Here is a 21,261-nt window from a genome sequence, read left to right on the forward strand (position 1 = left end):
ATATCAATATAGTTCTTTTGGTTATTAATATGTGTACCACTGCATGTGGTCCTTTCCTCAGTGTCATCATGTAAGTGTGAAGTCAACCACATGGCATCTCTCTCATGCCAAGTCGATAAAGAAACGATGGAAAATTAAATAAGTAATATCATGATACTTTATTTGCTGATATCAGAACAACAACTTATTGTTGATAATGTTATTTTGTACAGTATTTAGAGATTGTATTGCCCTTTACCAAATGGTATAGAAATCTGACCTATGCCACAAAACAAATCTAACAGACACATGTAATTTGCTCCAGCATCTTTTTTTTTTTTTTTTGCAACAAGGACACGTGTGTGTGGTGCACATTGAGTAAACATCAGCTAATGGGATACACTCAAAGCATTTCATTATGTTGCTGGATACCGCAGTTGCTAAACAGATGAACTATTTTTCACTGACAATAAATGCAACACAGTTGTGTGGATCATCACGTAGTCATTGTAACTAAAGTGCAGTGAAACCTCCAAAGTTGAATGCCCTTAGGTCGTACGAAATGGAATTCAATCGAAATACAATTATTACAAGAAAATGACAAAATGACTACCTCCTCAGGTATATTTCGTGTCTTTTTTTTTGTCACAACAAAAGTTGTCAGCGATAAACTATGACGTAGACGTGGGGTATCAAACTTGGCCAGACCGGCCAAATAAATAAGAGACAATATCAGCAGTATAAGACAATATTGGCAGTCCTACTCAAAGTACTTTTTATTTATTTTTTTGTGAGTAGTTTCACCCATACTCTAAAACCCGTTATGTGCAACATGGTGAGACATTTGCAAATTTGGCAATGAAGCCATCAAAACTGCTTTAGCAGATGGAGCCTAAGCAAGAAAGACAAGCCTCTGGAGGTTTTTTTTTCTCCCAAACATATAAGATGCCTGGCTCCCAATACTTACAACAACTATAAGCAACAACTACAAGCAAAATGACTGCACCTGAGATGGGGAAAATCAGGTGAACTTTGTTGCTCCGCAAACTCAATATTAATCAGAATGCCACATGGCACATGTTATTGTGAATAAAACTTTGAGGTTGACTTTCCCTGTAAATTAACTTCAAGTCGATTGATGAAAATTGTTTTAAAATGATATTGGGCTGCATGTAGCGAGTCTTTTAGTAACTGATTAATTTGTCAATTATTTTGGCGATTAATTTGTGAATTTGATAATAAAGTATACATATCTTTCATATCAATTTTATTTTGAAATATTCTGTTGGACTGCATGAGGCTAAATAGTCTTTTTTAAAGTAAAATGTACTGTAAACTCAGTGTGTAAGCCAGCTTCTATAGAGGGCCACAAAACTGGGACAATAGTTATTGGTGAAAATTAGTGAAAGGCTGAAATTGTGACAATTTGGACAATTTTAAACTAGGTTACAAAATGATGAATCGACTTTCAAAAAATGGCTTTTGATTATTGATTATTATTGATTATTATTTGATGATGAATTTGATTATTGATTAGTTGCCGATTAATTGATTTATTGTTGCAGCTCTAAAATGAGGGCACCTTAAAATTAAACCGGAATGTATTGAAAACCGACATTCACGCTGTGCAATATTAGCAATTGTGGTTTTGCTCTTGGTTATAGCGATTTAACGTTTATGCTTTAGAGACACTTGTGCTTCAAGATCCTAGTGATTAAAATGAAGGTTACATCAGATGAGGTCATGGTGGGTTTGAGGGTAAGCTCAGTGGCGTGAATGAGTACGGTAGGAGTATGTGTGTTGCGTTGCAGGGCTCATGATGTTTTCCGTGATGTACGCCACCAGTAAGCAGATGATGACCAACATCACGCAGATGGCCCCGCCGACTGTCGTCATGGCGATAACGATATCTTGCATCCCGGATGGAGGCAGGGTAAACTCCACGCAGTCCTTGTGGTCCGGTTTCTGCTCCACGAAGCGCAGGCAGATGCGGTAGGGGATGTTCTCGTGGAGCTCGCTCAATAGGAAGTCTCTGCACCCGGAACCCAGACGTACCCCGGCGCACTCAAACTGAGTGTAGCTTCCGTTCCACCAGCAGTTCATTTCGTAGCCTCCGCGCCTGTGGCGCCGGCCACTAAAAACACTATTCATTTTGTCCACACTTGACGAGTTTGTCCGATCAGATGACCCCTGCACATCCGTGACCTCTACCCCTTGGTGCCACTGTAGCAGCACGCTGCCATTAATGAGAACATTGGCAACCAGACTCCCCGAAGACACCGCCCACCTGCAGTCTTCCTGGTGGCACATGTAGCCAACCAGCGTGTGTCGAAAGCAGAGCGGCCCCCCGATGCCCCCCTCCGTGACTTGATAGGCACACAGCGGTGATGATGCTCCACTCGCCGGGCTGAGGCTAGACGCTTTCTGCCACGGCCTGCTTTCCTGACTGCTGTTGCCATGGCGTTTGAGCCACCCGCCTGTCACCTCCGTTGGGGATGCAAGTGATGAGGAGGAGGACGATGCTGAGCTGCCTCCATGTGTCCTGTGCTGTGCCGTGCAGAGCAGCAGTGCGGCTAAAGCGAGCACCGACGGCCGCTGTTGGCTACTCATCTCCTCTGATCCGACTTTCTGATGGCGGCCATAAATCGGATCAGCTCTGCTTCAACATCCGCGTGGAGGGGGGAAGCGCGTCCGCGAGGGAGGACTCCTCGGAATGAAGCATCTGCGACAGAAACCACACAACTACAAAAAGAATAAACAAGACTTCGAATCAGTTGCGTCATCGAACGACTCCCCGTTTGAGATCGTCACTTACTTTCTAGGTTAAGGCGTCACGGCGTCTGCCGTCGGTGTTTCCTGTATCTCTTGACGTGTATCTCCGATGTCCGCCGCGGGCGTGTGCACGCGGCGGGAGCGCGCCGCACAGTCCACGCGTGTGTGCAAAAATTTTAGTGGACATCAGCAAATCCGCGTGAGTCACACTCCCACGCAAGTGGTTAAAAAAAAGAAAAAAAACCCAACCTACAACCAGTCCCTAGCGCACATGGACGTAGAAAAGGTGTTAAGCAGCCCAAATGTCACACAACAATGCAACGAATTTGCTTATTTTACAAGAAAAAGTTGTGCACACTTTCTGCACCGTTTGTTCTCAACTCCATCAATATTAATTTTATAGCAATTTTATAAGCATTTTTTCATACAGAGGACTGCGTAGCTGCCTGTTCCAAACCATTTGATGTTATCTCATAAAAAATGCAATGATAGTGTTTCCTAATTACTACTTTGCTGCCATTACGGCATCCCAGTGGCAAGCATTTCAAAGTTAATTTACTTTACTTTTATTAAAACAAAACATTTTTTTATCAGAACATTTTCATGGCACAAAAATCGTAAATATTTTTTTTACAGGTATTTTAAAGGAATCATGTATAATTACAATTAATTTATAAATGGCAATTGAGGGTTGTTAGTTGCCCCTTATGCCATCTAGTCGAGGAACGTTTATTTGTCGTAAAACAAGGCTGTATTCCATCCATCCATCCATCCATCCATCCATCCATCCATCCATCCATCCATCCATCCATCCATCCATCCATCCTCTATAGCCACTTATCATCACTAGGGTCGCAGGCTTGCTGGTCCCTACTCCAGGGGACGCATGAGCTGGTTGCCAGCCAATCGCAGGGCACACAGGGACGAACAACCATTCACGCACCCAATCACACCTAAGGACAATTGTCCAATATTGTTTGTAGTAAATTCATATTTTTGGAACATAAGCAAAAATGGATCATTTTACTTTATGAAAGATTTTTTTCTCTTATTTGAAAGCTTAAATGTGGAAAATTGAGCCTATCAATTGTAAATATTTGAGTGTGTCTTCAAACATCATGGCAAAACCTAGAGATTGACAAACCAATTAGGTCATGCCTTTCAGTATATTTGTTTTAATTATTTAAAGGGGAAAAAAAAACGTAGTTAGTGATATGAAACACATTTAGAGATGTCTTGCTTGTATGAGTTATTTCTGGGTCACCACTATCTGCTCCCCAGAGGGACACCAGCAAAGAAATTAGCACCAAGGGATAAGAGTGAATTGCTGACTGATCAAAAGAAAATGCTGATCGGTGTGAGGTGTCACATGGGACTTTAGTGAGGTAGATAACATACGGATAATTATAAAAGAACTAATGGGAATTATTAGGAGTCACAAAAAGATTGTAAGTGCTTCTTAAAGTCTGTCACATATTGCTACATTATAATTTGTATGTCTTGTTAGGAAGCGCTTAAACTCCACAAAGTTATCATGAGTGTGATTGAAATCAAGCTTCTTCAGGAGGCCACTTGCTGATGTAGAATGATATGATGGAAAATGTCTGCACAACAAATGAAATGAGCCTTGAGTCCAGTCAGCAAGGGTGAGGCTTTATTTGCGTATCGAAGATAAGAGGAGCAATAGCTTCCTTCATGGACAATATGAAACCTCAGTGTTCCAGTCTGAGTGCGCAAACAATTTCAGCATGCTCGTGACGCCATGTCGGCCGTTCTTACTGTAGATGCTATTCTGTTTGGGCTACTGGTCTTTTGTGGCATCATCGGAAACGTTTTGGTCATCTTTGTGGTGAGGCAAACAAAATTTGTTATGTTTAAGTGTGCTCTGTGGTTTAAGTAATTAACCAGATTTGTCTTTTTTTTTTTTTTTTTTTACTTTAATGATTTGATGAGTTTTCACTTTTACTTCCTACAATTGGAAACAGAAATATGTGCAAATTATAAAAATTTACTGTATAATTGTCAATAAAAATACAAGTTAGCCTTTTCTGATGCTGCACATGCAGCTAGCTCGCTAGCTATGCTGTGGAATAACCCTGGAGGACTGTCAGTTTGGGAGCTATGCTGGTGTATGTATATATATATATATATATATATAGTTTTATAGTTATATAACTAGTTATATAACTATATACTGTAGTTATATATTTTTTATATACTTACAGCTTCATGCAAGGGTAATAAATTATTTTTGACGATTTCTATTCAAAACACCGTGGTGAAAAATAATTTGGTTTTAGAAGCAAAAATTAGTTTCTGTTTCATGGGGTCCAATTTATGTAACGGTTTTAAAAAATGATCAGCTGTCTACAGTTCGCTCTTGTTCTTGTTCTGAATGTGGATATGGGATTTGGTTTTTGTTCAGTGCAGGGAAACCCCCAGGGTCTTGTGGGATACAGGGCCGTTGTCCACTCAAACATTTCTAAAATATTTGCTTTTAACAGAAAGCTGTTCTGTAGCAGTTGATTAAATCGATTTGAAAATATAAACATTATGTAATTGCTTTCCTGATTGGTTATATTGCGTGTAATAAATTAAGCAAAGAATTTGCCCGACCAAGAGAGTTTGGACAGCCCTGCTTTAAGCAGATATATTCTTTGTATGGATGAAGTAGTGTCCATTTTTCCCACTGGAAAGACTAAATAAAGGAGTAGAAACAATACCTTTACCAGTCTGGTTTCTCCTGATCTATATTCTTACTTTCGGACAGACTGTGAGTAATTTTGCCGCTTTGGTGGATTAACCTCTTGCTGTCCTCGCAGGTGGTCCAGGCAGCCACTGAAAGCCCATCTCGGAGGCTTCCACCTTCAGACACTATTTTGGTACATCTGTCGCTTGCCAATCTCCTCACCTCACTTTTCCGCACCGTGCCCATCTTTGTATCGGACCTGGGCTTGGATGTGACTCTGTCTCCAGATTTGTGTCGAGTCTTCATGCTGCTGTGGGTTTGGTGGCGAGCCGTAGGCTGCTGGGTGACTTTGGCGCTCAGCGTCTTCCACTGCACCACCCTCAGGAGACAGCGCGTGACTTTTGGACCCTTAGCCCTGCAGCGGGAGAGGCGGCGCGTCTGGATTGTCCTGGGTGTGGTGTGGGGGGCTAACCTGGCTTTCTCCACCCCTGCACTGGTCTACACCACCCACGTCAATGGCAACGCCACTGTGGAGCTGATGGTGATCAGCTGTACTACCAGGCCCCTGCTTGGCTGCATATGGAAGTTCCCCTCCAGCAAACAGGGAGCAGCGTTTGCCTCCGCTTCACTAGCGCTCAATGAGGTGTTGCCCCTGGTGCTGATGGTCTGCACAAATTTGGCAACACTTCACTCTCTGACCAAGCACATCAGGGCCGTGACTGCGGGGGGACAACACGGGGAGCTGCACAAACATGTTGCGGGCGAGCGTAAGGCGGCTCACGTCATCATATTGATGGTGACGCTCTTCGTGGTATGCTGGGTGCTGCAGGTCGCCGCGGTGACCTACTACAACCACGACAGAGGACACCACGCCGAAGGCCTGCTTACCGTGGCACATTTCTCCGCCTCGCTGTTTGTGGGCTTCTGTCCCATGGTGGTAGCCCTGGGTCACGGCAAGTTGAGGAGGAGAATTGTGGACATGATTTTGGGCTGGTCTAAAGTTCTGAAACGGCACAGTGTAGACAATGGAAACAGGGTTCAACCTTCACAGGTTAAAGGGCAGAAGGAAAAACAAACTATTTTTGTTCTTCAAAAAGAAATGAAACACAATCATAGAAGTAAGAGCTAAAACAAAAGTGTGTATTTTTGAAGTATTATTTGAGCTGTGGTAATTAGGCTTTATCCCCACATTCAAATCAATGGTAAATTTATTTTTCAATGCACCAATTTGTGTGTGGCAAGAAGCCTGATTATCTATAGAAAACACAGAGAGCACAAGCCGCCACTGACAACAATAATCACAATAGGCCTCAATCAGAACTTGCTCTTATCGTATCTCATAAGATGCCTCATAAAATGTTCAGTGAACAATAATGGTGGGTGAGTCCTTGTGCTTGCCAGCAGCTTTTCAGTAGGCGAGCATAGATTTAATGAAAGAACGAAGTCGACGGTGGCCCACTGCCAAAACCAAGGGTGACATGGCGATGAAAATGATGTTGGCGAAACGAGCAATGACCAGCAGAAACTCGGCCGAGGAGCCGCGGTTGTAATTGAAGTAGTTGACGGAGATGATGCTGGTGCCCCACGACACGATGAAGAGCATGATGAGGGCCAGGATCACCTGGAGAAGAATATGCATCAGAATGATCGTCGAGTCTAGTGATTATCAAACTCAGGTACCTGTAACCCCAACAAGAGCTGTTGTTTCAAAGTCCAAAACAAATCATTTGCAATAAAGTTTTTAAAAAAATTTTTTAACTGGGAACGGTACATGTAAGTACGGTTCAGTTGGATTCAACCATTTAGTTGTATTTAACCCTAAATACAAGCACAGTACAATTTTAATTTGATTATGTACAATACATTTTAACAATCATCAATTAAGTTTTTGCATACAATAAACACAAGACAGTGTTAGGGAAAAAAATGCATCTTTTTTAGTTAACATTTGCTCTATTTTGTGTGTGGTACACATTGTAGTTTCATCTAGAGTTACAGGCGTTAATTATATGGGGAGCCAATCAGGCGTAGCCATAAATTTTCTGTGGGGTTGCAGGGTGACACAACAGCTCAGTGAGGTGTGACCAAGGAGTGGCATGCAAAAAGCAGAAATATCACACATTTTTCAAAATATTTGGCCAAAAAGTGGCATGGCCACCATGTACGTAGCTCCGCCCCTGGAGCCAATGTCAGGGCTCCTTGCAATCAAAAACTTTGAGTTTAGATGTATTGACACTCATTATAATGTTATTAAATCGATCAAAAATATTCCTAACATCATACTATCCAATCACCTTGGCTGCTCGTCTCTCAGCTGGCACCCTTTTGATGACAGGCACGTCTTTGCCTGAAGACCTGCCGTGTGTGTAGAGTGTGTAGAGAGAGCCCACGTTGGTGAAGACCATCAGGATGATAGGGAGGGTCTCGTGAATCACCATGGAGGTGGTGGCGTACGACAAGCCGCTGAAGGAATAGGGGAAATTCCACACGCAGCCCAACAAGGGGCGGGTTGTGCTGCTCACCAGCATTAGTGTCTGATGGAGAGGCAAAGGGGTCTCATTGTTATAGAAATGTAAAAAGTCTACACACCCCTTTATAACATATTTCCCCTTCCCATTGAGATATTTTGTTGTGATGTGATGAGACCAAGGTGGCACTCTTTGGTCCAGGATTTGCTAATTAAATGCCTAAAATGTCCACCCTGTCAACATGTTCACATATATATTTCTGTTTTCAGATGCACACTACATTATCATCTTACCATCGATTGACAACATATACATATAGAAACTTGACCTGACAGTCAATATAAAGTTAAAGAAAAATCTCACTTTTTTTCAGGGTGATGTGTGGAGGTCTTACAGTCGTCTTTCACTCAAATTTACCAAGATTAAAACTTCATTCAATAATCTTGAGGTAACCATCTTTTGTACAACTCCAAATTATCTTGGAAATTACATGCAAACATTCTATAGTCTATTAAAATATGAGTTATTTTAGATATGTAACGCTTTGTCAAATGTAAAAAGTGATTGACAAAGTATACACTGTAAATATACAAAATTAATAGCTCTGTGTTTCAACTTTGTCTTATAGTACAATACTCAAAAATGGTAAAAGCACATGCAGTACAATATTGTGATTTTGATATTAGGTTAAAAACCTAAAATGATTATATGTCATGTTCAAATCAGTGAATGAAAACATCCATCCATTCATTTTCTCAAGCCACTTATCCTCCCAAGGGTTGCAGCTGGCTTCGGACAGGAGGGAGGCGGACACCCTGAACAGGTTGCCAGCCAATCGCAGGCCACAAAGAGACCAACAACCATTCACGCACCCAATCACACCTAAGGACAATTTAAAATGTTCAATTCAGCTGCCATGCATGGTTTTGGTGTGTGGGAGGAAGCCGGAGTACCCGGAGAGAACCCACGCGGGCTCGGGGAGAACATGCAAACACCACACAGGAAGGCCGGAGTCAGGTGGATTTGAACCTGCGTCTCTTGAACTGTGAGGCAGACTCGCTATTCACTGTATACATTTATACATGCATACGTATACATATATATACACCCTTATCTGATGCCAGCAACCCCCCCCCCCCCAAAAAAAAAAAAAAAGTGACAGTAATCTTTTAAAATAAACCAAGTATAAAACATGCACTCACCTCTGTGGTGTTCACATTCCCATTAGTAGAGAAAATATATGCCGGAATGGAATATAAAAAGTTGAGGAACCAGATGAAAGACAGATTGAGTAAAAGAGCACTTGGAGCCCCTCGCGGTGTCCGAAGTGTGGCCGAAGTGGGAGCCACCCTCCTTAAAGTTTGAAGGTGGAAGGCACTGAGGAAGAGCGTTGACCACACGTTGACCGAGCGGAGCCACACCCACACGCCCATGAGAAACCGACACCACTCCTTTGACGAATACAGCTGTGCAAAACGTACACAGTCGCGTTATGAAATGAAATTATGGAGGTTGAAGTCCCTGGACATCCACCTACCTCCAGTCCAATGTCTGAGATGACCAGCAGAGTGTTCCTCATGACTGACACCAACAAATTGGACAAGGCCATGTTGATGATGATGATGTCTGAGTTATGTCCCCTGCCCTGTTCCACGAGCACGCTCCGACCGATCACCCCGATCACGGTGGCGTTTCCCAGGATGCCCAGCAGCACCAGTAAGATGTAAATGGCTATTTGGAGCGGGGACACGGAGACACGAAGTCCCATTCCCACCAGCTCCATGTCCTCATCCATGTCGGCGTCCATTATAGCTCGTTCCCCCTCACCCATGAAAGTCCACTAAATGATGATCTCAAGTATCAAAGGATGCTGCATCTCCATTCCTGATGTCTGTCATGAGAACGTCATCAGCTGGTTGTCATCAAAACTGACTTTGGGATCTTTCGCAAGGTGCTCCTGGTCAAGGTCACCCACGGAAGGTGAGGCTGTTTGTGTCATTCCTCATTAGGCTCTCATAGGCAAGAGGATGTTGCTCCTCAGGGAGCTCTTGGTGCATGCTAATGAACCACAAGTGATTCATCAGCATATCCTGAATGAAATGCTTCATTTGCAAAGCATCATCCTTAGGGAAAAGGACACCTTCGCTTTATTATGTCCCAATTCAGAATTATATTAAGGAAATAGCAGAGAGCTGATATGAGGGATTCGAATGAAGCCCTCTCCGAACCACTGTCAGTCTAATTTTGAGACGCTGTCAATAGTTTGTGTGAGAGTAATTGTGTAGTGGAGTTACAGTTTCAGTAATCAGTGAGAGAATCATTTTTTCGTATCGTGTGAAGGTATAAATTTCGGTAATATATGTGCGAGGGTTTCAGTATTGAGTGGGAGCAACTAGTGTAGGTGAGCGAAATGTTTTTCTGTTGAGTGTGTCAATAATTTTGTATCTCTATGTGTATGTTGCGACTACAACTGCTTGATTTGGCTTACTTGTGAGCTTATTATTTAAAAAAAACAAAACAAAAAACTTCCAACCAGACTCCAATGCACAAAAGTGACAAAAATGTACTCCACAGTCTTCTAATCTTTGTTCTCCCCCAAAATTATTCAAAATAAGTCAATTCAAACAGTACCGTGTGTGTGAGTATGTTTGGATGTGTGTGAGAGTCAGGACTTAAAATAAGCATACTACAGTTGTGTGAGAGTGAACAATTATTCAATAATGCATGTGAGAGTGTTTCAGGAGTGTAGGTACTTTTCTCAGAGGTGTGTGTGAGAGGATTTCAGTAGTAAATGAGGGGAAAAATAGTCTTAAATAAATGATCAAACGTGTCTCAGTTGTGAGAGCAGAAAATGTGAGTGGGATTCATTTGTCAGTAGTGTGTCTGAGGCATTTAGTAGCGTGTGAGAGCATTTTAGTAGTGAGTGTGGGAACAAAAATACTGTAGATGTGAGAGCGTTTCAGTGGTGTGTATGGGTGAATGTTTTTCAGCCTGGGTGAATGAGACTGTTTTAGAAATCCAGGTGAGCTAGACTGCGAGAGTGAAAAATAATTAAGGAATGTGTGTGTGAGTGTTTCAGTAGTGAGTTGTGAGAGCTTTACATTATTGTGTGTGAGTTTTTCGGTGGTTGGTATGAGAGTGTTTCAGTTCTGGTACAATATGGTAAAATCAGTTACGTGTGTAACAGCGTTTTCAAGTGAGAACGTTTTTTTTTTTCCCAGTAGTCTTTAAAAGTCTTTCAATCTTCCGAGACATTTGTATTTATTATAATGAAATGAATAAGGTCATATTGAAAACAGCCGGTCATTGCAATGTCTAATAATATCCGGTAGATGGCGAAATAACCAAGCAAATGAAGAGGTCTGCATTTAACGATACAGGATTATGTGACGAGAACGTGGGGCAACACAAATTATTGTATATTTTTTTCAATTTCATTTTAATTTAACCAAGCAAAAATATGCAACGTTTATAAACATGAAAGCTTGTTGACAAGAATTCAAAAACATTTTGTTCTGGAATCATACATGGAGAGTTTGAAGAACGATGTTTGTTATTGCTTGTTGTCATTGCTTGTTAGTTAGCAAAGAGTGGCTGAAAGAGGCGACAATAGAAAACACTTGGCCTACTCGTTTAAAATTGGAAACTCGCTCCGAGCATTACCCGTTGAAACAATTAGAATCAGATTAGAAATAAAATACACTGCATTTTAGTTAGAAATTGTAAAATAATCAGTATTTTTGTTCTTGCAACTTTGGACATATTGTAATGTTCTGGCTGTAATTCATTAAAAATAGTGGAAGAATATTCAGTCTCGCCTCTGGCACTCCAATTGCATGATGTTCACCAGCTGCTGGATTGGCGCATTATCTTGTTAATCCAGGAAAACGGATATTGCATTTTCATAAATAAGGCAAAGTGAATAAAGAAGAAAGGAGGCATGCAGCTGCCCATGAACCGTTTTACTTTTCTGTCGTGCAGCATATGCCCTCTCCTCGACCTGAACTGTAGACTGGCGACACGCACACACGGCTTCTAGGCGCAACGTGTGTGAGTCGCGTTGAGTGCGAGGATGACGACAGGAATGCCGAAGAGGAATCATGACTGTCACTTTTCTCCCAGTTTAGCCAGATTCCTCTCAGGCCCTGCTGTCGGGCCTTCCATTCTACCTGCACTTCGTTGTGGGTTGCTGAGGTCAGCTGAAGGTCAGAGAGGGCTGGCAAAGCTGCTGCTGCTGCTGCTGGTAAAAAAAAAAAGAAAAGAAAGAAGATACAAATCAGTATGAATGAACTCAGAATGTGGATTTGACTAGAGCTTTCTTGATCCATTAATCAGTCATTCATGCATTTGCTCGAGCACTTGCAAGAAGTGAAGCCATTTGCGGCCATCTTATGTTCTCACTCATGAAGCTCACCTAACTTGAATACATTGATTTTTCTGCTATGTTTTTTTTTGTTTATGTTCTGTCTCTGTTGTGCAAATGACATAATTTGTGACATATGGTTGGCATAAAAGCTCTCTATGGAGCCTTTTAAGTAACTGAGGAAAAAACTTTGTTGTTTAGGATGATGAAAAAAAAAATGTCCTGACAAAAAACTTTCCAGGTTGAATGAGAATGTTTTCTTAACTCTTTTAATGCCAAGCAGTATCGGAAAAGGAAACCTGTAGAGGGCCAGTACAAAGTAAAAAAAAACAAAAACCAAAAAAAAAAACACTCCTACAACTTTTAAATTATTCATATTAATTGCAGAAGTTGACAATATGAATGCAGTTCACTTGTTTGCCTTGAGATGGTGCTGGGGTGTTGTGATGAGTGCAGAGAGAGCGAGCGACACCTTCATTTAGGTGGTTTATTTTGTACGTTTATAGTTTACATTTCTGGTGATCAAGGAATCAATGACCAAGTCCACAGGAGCAATGATATTTATTTTTTGCATTATTTTGACCATGTAAGCTTACTTAAGTTTAGTTTGAGGTCATGCGAAGTGTTTCTTGTGTGATGTCATTGCTAAAGTGCTATGGACATGCTAACGCGAATGTCAGATGTGACTGTCCATAGTGGTATGTTAGATATGTGTTTTTATGTGAAGATATACAATGTTAGCCATTGCTAATATCATTTTTATGTTTTTTTTTTAAATTCTGCCATGTAAATTGTTGTGGATTAAACAATAAAGATCAAAAGTTCAAGACTAGAATAAACTTCAATGTAAAAAACTATTGTCTGCCTTGTGGGCAAGCCGCCATATTAATAAATGATCAACATGCATCACAAACTGTAACAAATATGGTAGTGTTGATAACCTATTACATTACAGTCTTCTTGGCGCTAACTCTAGTGTCTCGAGCCTCGTATTACATGCCCACAATGTTGCCCTTTGTACCTTAAGACAATATTTTTCTGCCGAGGCGTTTCATATGCTGAATTTTTCATAACAAAAATGTTTGTAAGTAGAGGTACCACTGTAAACTGTACTAAAGCAGCAAGAAGTATAGTGTTTGGTGGAAAAGTGGTTAGAATAAAATCATGTGGAAGAAAGATCATCTTTTCGTCAGATAAATAGAGATATGATGAGCAAAATGACATATACACACCATCTTGAGTGCATGCTTTCACAGACATAGCTCTTTCTTTTCCGTTCTTGTACAGCGCACTGACTGTGACCAGATACTCAGTTCCTGGCTCCAGGTCGGAGAGCACTGTGGCGTTCTGGTGACTTTGGATCGTTACGGTATGGACTGCTCCACTTGGAATGGCCCCATACTCCACGGTGTATCTCTGTATCAGACCTGGCTGCAGGGGACCCCAGCTCACTCGGGTCTGACCTGGCCCAGAGTCGGACACTGAGACCACTGCTGGGCTTAAAACATCTGAAGGTGGTTTGGGAAGAAGCAACTAGATAAATATGACAAAGAATTAAGCTGCGCTCCAGGTAAACAAAACATTCACATTGTTGTCCTTCATTCTCACCGGGAAGCGTAGTGAAGGTCACAGTGAGCGTGTTGAAAAGTCTCTTGTTGGACTCGGGCCGTAGGAAAGCAGAATAGGTGGTCTGGGGTTGCAGATTGGTCAGCTCCACCGAGCTAGTTTCTCCCTGGAGAACGCGTCTCGCCTCTGCGCGTGTGCTCCCAACGGTGTTATACCACAATTCATAGTAACCACTTAGTGTACTTAAAACAGGCCGCCACTGCAGGACAGCACTGTGGGATTTCACATCGACTGCACGGAGACGCTCTGCTCGAATTATTCCTATTATTGAGACAAACAAATAGAAACCATTAGAATTGTGTCATCAGATGATATATACAGTATATATATGTGTATATCTTCACATACTGATAATGGCCTCCCTCATTCGTTCTGTGATGATATCAATGTTATCAATGTCCACAGAGTACAAGTGAGATTCCAAAGGAGGGGAGACGGCACGTTGCAATACATGGAAGTCGCCGTGCACGGAGGACACAATTAACACAGAGACCCCTTTCGCCTTTAGCTGTGCGATGGGCACGTCCACGTTCCCCAGCCCGACGCCATCCGTCAGCCAGAGCAGAACCTTCGGTCGGCTCGTGTCCGATAGGAGTTGCTGGGCCACCTGTAGCGCCGCCTCCGTGTTGGTGATCCCCTGCAGCTGTTTGACGTCCAGCAGAGCTTTCTGGAGACTTCTCTGCTTGCTGTGGACATCCAAGCCGAACTCCAGGTTGGGTTTGGTCCCCACCTGCAGCAGGCCGACCCTCACGTGGTCGTGGCCTAGTGAGAAGGGGCGTAGAAGCTTGGCCGTGAAGGCCAGCATGCGTGAGAACTCGTAGTTGGCCACGCTCCCTGAAGAGTCCAGCAAAAGGAGAATGTCGCCCTCACAGCAGTTTGTCACTATAAGAAGGAAAAAAAAAATATTCTGACACAAGTCAGTCGAACACTTGGAAAATGAGTAGGTTTCAACAAAAGCTGCTATCTTCAACACTTCACTATGATGCGGTTTTAAGATATAAAAGCTGAGATATTGGCCACTTTTTCATACTTATCTTTTGGATTTATTTTAAAGACCTCAAAGGATTTGAGAGCAGTAATTGGCCTCACTGGGCCAATTCTTGGAGTTTAGTAGAGTGTTCAAATTAGTGTGGTCCATGTGGTCCAGTTTTGAAGCCTCAGCAGAACCAAAGACATTTTTTTATTGCAGTAATTGCACACACTCATTATTTTTTTAAAGCAAGAAAATAACTCATCTGAAAAAGAGTGAAAAATATGAGTTTGGAAGAAAAAGCTGGGTGAACATAAAATGAAAAGTCACAACGCCCCAACTGATGAACCTTCTTGATGGAGACGCTTGAATGAAATGTTGCATATTTGCATTCATCCAAAACACAGGAGCAATCTGAGCATATCATCTAGAAATTCCACTCGATGGATAGCTATAACGTCGGACCATACTTACAGACATTTAACTTTATCCTAAGTAAAGAAGGAATAATTTTACTGTAGCTAACTAAGAAATTTTGACAGGCTGACAAGTACAGAATATTTGAATGTCTGTATCATACTGCCCCCAGGTGGTCAAGGCACACATAAGAGGGAGCACAACAATGTCCAAAAATTGTCGAAAACTTTCATTCTTTACATCTGTCTGCTGTTACTGTATGTTTTAATGAAGTAAAATTTAACAGTTTTATTTAACTCATTCAATCCCAGACATATTTTTACAAGTTTTAAGAGTCCAAACATTGACTCCTAGGTACTAGGACTTGAATACTCAAGTAATAAATGCCATCATACTAAGTACTAAATATTGAACACTTTTGTACATATATATATATATATATATATATATATATATATATATATATATATATATATATATATATATATATATATATATATATATATATATATATATATATATATATATATATATATATATATATATATATATATATATTACAGTATGTATTCTATAGGATGGTTGCAATTACAAAAAAACCTTAAACATGTCTAGGATTGAATGTGGTTTAAAGTTTTTAAACTGAATGAAATGTAGTTTTCATCTATTTCAAAAACTGCAGCTCTAACGGTGCATTTCTACACAGCCAATGCAAGTTACCTGTTACAAATAAGTACATGTTTAAATTGTTATTACGTTTATATTTTCAACCAAACAAATCGTTAAACTAATACAGAATACAGTACCTACTAGTGTCAAGACGTTAAATCTTATTTGGGTATACACACTGCAGGCACACATAAGAGGGAACAAGTTGTACCATGAAGTCGAGAGGAAAAAATAATTATTTTTCGCTATTGAAATAAACATGAAGACTCGAAAGATATCCGCGATGAGCGTGTGGCGATATGATGACGGTGTGCATGTTCTCTCTCACCTGAGTCAGGTAACTCAAAGACTTGCAAGCTTCCGAGCTGTAAAATCGCCCACAGAAAAACATAACCAAGCCAAAAAGTCCTCATCTTCATTAAATGACCACACACGGAATAACGTTTCCCTTTTTGGAAGTGTTGACAAACAAAGGACGTGGTCACCTTCATCCTCCTCGTCCTCCTCATCCTCCTCCCATTCGTGCCGGTCCAGGAAGTCACATCATGGTTCGAAAGAGCTCCGCGGAGCCAGCGACGCGCCGTTTCGCTGCTCCAACATGCAGCCGTAGCCCGCGGTCATTCCGTGATTCATTACGCGTCTAATGAGCAAATAATAGGAGCATCGCAATGCAGAGTGCTCTGAGGTAACGCCCCACTATCAATAAATAGTGCGTTAAAAGGGGACGTTACGACAAGACAGGGCGCTCGGTTACCTCGGGGTGTCCTTGAAAAAAACGTGTTTTTAATTCTTTGGCCAACGTAGAAGTATTTTACTTGCAAATATTTACAGTAATTATAACATGTCGAGAGTACGAATGACACATGTGAACTATGTTATTTAAATTTCAGTACTTTCAAGGGAAGTCAAAGAAAAAACATCTTTACAAAAGTGTTCTTTGCGCCCCCACTTGTGTAAAAAATGGCTTTGTGATTGATATTTGTGGAATATACATTAAGCAGCACTACATTAAAAAAAAAAAAAAAAAAATCAATGTCAGGATAGACTTCGGGTAGACTTCGTAACGACAAACCAGCAAAATTGACTGATGCCCCGCGTCTGTTTGAACTGTTTCATAGTTTCAAGCAAACTTTGCTCATTTCATGCAATTTGCGAATCCTCTCAATTGCTTGAGGTCTCTGCTCTGCTTCTCTTTTCTCAATGTATGCCCTGTTTTTTGCAAATGAGGGATTATTTTCTTAGATATTGCACCATTGTTTCAGTTTTGATGTCACAGGGGTGTGCCTGCAATCAGCGTGCCCAACAAAGGGTTGATATTTGACACCTTGTCAATCACTAGCATTGGTTGTTTTTCCTTGGATGTGGTGGTTTCTTAAACCTTATTGTGAAGGTACATGAAGACAGGGAGAACTTGTTTATTTATTTATGTCACATACAGTATAATTTTCCTAATACTGTTTGGTCATATTGACAGATTTAAAAAAAGTAGATATTGAATAACTACTTTTTCAGATGGCTTTTTGCTCCTTTTTTTTTCTTGGTTGTATTCTAAAGACAAACTGACAAGGACTCGATTGATTAATCGACTGGGGAGATTACATTAGCTAATCACGGCCCTTCAAACATCTGCCAAATGTAATCGGCCAAACACCAATATTTGCCAATAATCTTACATTTTTACCTAATGTACCCCAACTATTTACAATGGTTGGATACAAGTCACACTGGTATCATTATTTATTGCACATAAATCCATACCATAACCTTGTACCTTTAAAGGATTATCATGAAATTTGCTGATGAGGTCATTCTGTGACGGTGTCATTCAAAACAAAGCAAATGTTATTGCTTATGTGAAAAATTTGCAAGAAATTGACCTTGATTTCACTACTTTACAAACAACCTCAAGTCACAGTTCGTTAAAGAAAAAGTCAAATATAAACATAGATTCAAAATTTTATTGTTTTAATGTCAGATGCATAGTAATACTACACAATGAAATTCTCTGTCAAAATCTGTGTAGTTGCCAATTGAATGGCATTGATTGGAAACAAATGGTGTTTTATTCACAGTATTTATTTTAAAATAAGCTGAAGATTAATCGTGGATTGAGATATTTTTCTACCAATTTTTAACATCAGCCTCATAATCGGCAGGTACCAAAAAACAAACAAACACAAATCGGTAGGTACTTTGCAAAAGCCCCCAAGTGGCTGTGACCCCAAAGAGGTCTTTTCTGTTGGTGGATCATTTTATTTAAGTTTAAGACGCTTATCTAGGTTTTGGTCTGACTTTTTGAACAAGAGCCCGCAGAAACTGAAGAGATGCATGCTGGGTAAGAGGAGAGATATTCTGGCTCGCTGATGAAATGATAACACTTCAAATAACAGCTGGAGTCTGTTGATACATGGTTTAAAAAAAAAAAAGTTTCAAAAAAAATTCTTAGTCACATACCAGGCTGGTATCTCCGCAGTCATATAGGTAAAGTCTGCAAAGTTTTCCAATCTTAAAATCATTCTGAGGTTTCTCCAGCTTTGTCAATCATTGATTCAAGTGTGCGGCATGTGGGCACATGCTCATTATAAAATCTTTTAAAATGGGAACTGAATAAGGAACATTCTATTATGGGTAGGATTAAAAGATATGAGCATTTTTTTTTCTTCTGCGCTGGTTGTGGGATGTGATAAATTAACATTTGATCAAAACCATGTTGTTGAGCTGTGCTTCTGCTGAGAAGTCACGCTCATTAATTTGACTCCAAATGAACTTGCCATCAGCTCCCTGCTTTTCTTTTGGACGTGATTTGGCGTCACAGCAAGGCAGTGGTACGGCACTATTCGATTGCAGACAATGCATGCAAGTTTTATTAAATAAATGCAAGTGTGTTGCTTCAGAAAAATCTACAAGAAATGATGCCCTTCGGAAAAGGTTTGTAATTCGATATAGTTGCCGCAAGATGGGAACGCTTCATCTGAGCTGCCCGGTACCAAAATGGCCAAAAATGGAGCTTCTAGATTGTTCTGTTCTTAAAGTCAAAACAACATCAGTACCGCCATACGCAAAGCATGTCATCTTTCAGGAAATTCCTTTAAAGCGAATGCTGTCATTATGCATATGTTTCGTGTTGTGTTTACACGCTAAGTGTCAGTGGCAAGGAAAGCCTTCAGACAACTTTGAAGGTAAGAGCTGAGCAAAACAACTTAAGCAGCACTTGACTTGACGCGACTCGGCTGTTTATACAGACGAGTCTGGATGCAGCCGGCTTTCGTGAAGTGTGCGTGTGCGTTTCTAGACATCTGTCTGCTGCGTGTTCGGGCCTGTGACATTACAGGCCTATCGCTAAGTTAGAAAAGTGGAATTTCCCAATGAGGACGAGTTTGGTAAAGTTCTTCTTCCTGTTTGCAGGGACAAACGTGTATAAGATTATAGAGTCTGCATTTATAAAAATCAGATGGTGCGTAGGATTTTTCCTCTTTTAAAGCCAAACTTCATAAAAGCATGTTAGGTTTAACGTTTGGTACCCAGTATGCAGTGATTTGTGTGTCATGAATCTTTATCAAACGTAAGGCGAGAAATTATCTTTTTTTTTGTTCAAAAATAAATATTCCTAGCTAATTATTTTCCAGACTGCTACCCTTACTGCAATTTCAGCAATAGATTAATAGTAATACCCTAAAAATTCTCTTGGAAATTTTTCATAGCATTTAGGACTCTTTGTTATCGAAGGTTTTAAATACACAGTCAAAATTAAATGACAGCATCTATCGATGCAGCCTATCGCAGCTGTCATAGGGCAATAAGCGGGGTATACCCTGAACAAGTTGCCAACCAATTGGAGGGCACACTGAGACAAACAACCAACCGACCCTTGTGAGTGTAAGTGGCTTTAGAAATGGAATGAATGGATATACTGTACAGTTCAATGGCAGGCAGAACAATAAAATGTTTTTCCACTTTTCCAGCTTTTTGTTTGCTGGTGTGCTGTAAAATATATTTTTAAATACCTGCCTGGGCTATCACCCCCTATTCAGTATTTTTAAGATGTTTGGTATGTCAAACAAATTCCATGAAGGTTATGCTAGGCATATCTCAGAATCCTAAATTGACTTCAGTGAGTAAGTTCTCTTAGAATCCTAAATTGACTTCAGTGAGTCAGTTCTCTTAGTAAGCTATTAAAGCAATTTACCATCTGGGACGAGCACGGCGTCTTGCTAATTTCCCCCTCAATTCGCCACATTAACCCATAGCTGGAAAATCAGCACTAATGTAATATTTGGAGTTTCTGATGCTTGTGTTAGCTTTGAGCGACAGTTTAACGGCACAATGTAACTTAATCATGATGAGTCACGTCTCTGCAAGTTCAGTTCATATTAATAGATATGTGATTGTAAAATTTATAGTTGGCCAGAGGGTACAAAAAAATCATTAAAAATCTTTGAAGATGAACTAGATATGATGGATTCTTGCAAAACTTGAAAGTCTCACATGCTTTTATGGGAATTGGTGATGGTGTTTAATTTCTGCAATCGCCTGTTTGGTGTGGTAAAAATGTGAAATAAAATATGTAATGAAATTGATTTTCATAGCTGGAGATGGTATATCATCGTTACACCACCTGCGTATAGACCCAAAGGAAATAAGATATTGCTCAGTGACCTCCAACCAATCATTTCAGCTTTTCTTAACATGTCAGGTCACTTTACATCAAATGACCTTGGCGCGTCACATTACTACTCAGTATTCTTGTGTCGGTCGACTTTGATGCTAATTTCTTACAAGAAGGGACGTAACATCTGTATTCTTTATTCATGCAAGTGAACCTCACACATTTGTCTCTTTAAGTACCCATTTTCAATTGGTCCAATGTTTCCGTGCGTACCTTCATTCAAAGACTTCATCAGGGATGATGATAGCATCTCAGGAGGGATCATATATCAATGTTTCCAGTTGTGCTTTTGCATTGATTGGTTCTTCAGTGTGCTGCGCTGACTTCTAAGTACACTACAGGAACAAGCATACACACACACACACGCACACACACCCTTACACACGATTGGTGCTTTGGTGCTGACTAAAGCAATAATCACACAGGTTGCGGATCAGGGAGTGATAAAAGACGCTCTGCAGTATTTGAGAAAACCTACGGTAGGATATTTGAAAGCCGAATGCTCGATGAAACTCCTAAGCTTTTACAGGTGTATCTATTGTTGTTGCAGGTGAGTTTATTTCAAATTCTGGATTCACTCTATGTACCCTCCCCACCTTCTTCCTTGCTCCCCCATGACCTTTTATAGTTGCTATTCTTCAA

General features: G+C 40.6%; 4 protein-coding genes across 6 annotated transcripts; 1 reads left to right on the forward strand and 3 right to left on the reverse strand.

Moving 5' to 3' along the window:
• Positions 1-139: 139 nt before the first annotated feature.
• fndc10 (fibronectin type III domain containing 10) lies at positions 140-2,920 on the reverse strand. Of its 2 annotated transcripts, none has more exons than XM_088424639.1 (2): positions 2,795-2,920; positions 140-2,721 (listed from the first exon to the last, which is right to left on the reverse strand). In XM_088424639.1, exon 2 carries the CDS (start codon positions 2,587-2,589, stop codon positions 1,744-1,746), a length of 846 nt encoding a protein of 281 aa, XP_088280765.1. In that variant the 5' UTR covers positions 2,590-2,721; positions 2,795-2,920; the 3' UTR covers positions 140-1,743. The 2 variants fall into 2 exon arrangements, with proteins under 2 accessions (XP_088280765.1, XP_088280766.1); XM_088424640.1 differs by having other exon boundaries at positions 140-2,701; positions 2,795-2,894.
• On the forward strand, positions 2,359-6,569 carry ora4 (olfactory receptor class A related 4). Its single transcript, XM_088422783.1, has 2 exons — positions 2,359-4,600; positions 5,574-6,569. The coding sequence occupies exons 1-2, from the start codon at positions 4,514-4,516 to the stop codon at positions 6,567-6,569; spliced, it is 1,083 nt and encodes a 360-aa protein (XP_088278909.1). The 5' UTR covers positions 2,359-4,513.
• Positions 6,570-6,848: 279 nt separating this feature from the next.
• Positions 6,849-9,715, reverse strand: LOC148418810 (olfactory receptor class A-like protein 4). Its single transcript, XM_088423836.1, has 4 exons — positions 9,446-9,715; positions 9,111-9,374; positions 7,735-7,974; positions 6,849-7,061 (listed from the first exon to the last, which is right to left on the reverse strand). Exons 1-4 carry the CDS (start codon positions 9,713-9,715, stop codon positions 6,849-6,851), a joined length of 987 nt encoding a protein of 328 aa, XP_088279962.1.
• A 1,437-nt stretch (positions 9,716-11,152) lies between these two features.
• Positions 11,153-16,580, reverse strand: LOC148418811 (von Willebrand factor A domain-containing protein 1-like). Of its 2 annotated transcripts, none has more exons than XM_088422516.1 (5): positions 16,282-16,580; positions 14,246-14,779; positions 13,880-14,158; positions 13,504-13,779; positions 11,153-12,148 (listed from the first exon to the last, which is right to left on the reverse strand). In XM_088422516.1, exons 1-5 carry the CDS (start codon positions 16,460-16,462, stop codon positions 11,871-11,873), a joined length of 1,548 nt encoding a protein of 515 aa, XP_088278642.1. In that variant the 5' UTR covers positions 16,463-16,580; the 3' UTR covers positions 11,153-11,870. The 2 variants fall into 2 exon arrangements, with proteins under 2 accessions (XP_088278642.1, XP_088278643.1); XM_088422517.1 differs by having other exon boundaries at positions 11,153-12,145; positions 16,282-16,578.
• Positions 16,581-21,261: the final 4,681 nt, after the last annotated feature.

Source organism: Hippichthys cyanospilos, chromosome 9 (genome assembly GCF_059441005.1).
Source record: "Hippichthys cyanospilos isolate Australia breed blue-spotted pipefish chromosome 9, RoL_Hcya_1.0, whole genome shotgun sequence".
Taxonomy (NCBI): domain Eukaryota; kingdom Metazoa; phylum Chordata; class Actinopteri; order Syngnathiformes; family Syngnathidae; genus Hippichthys; species Hippichthys cyanospilos.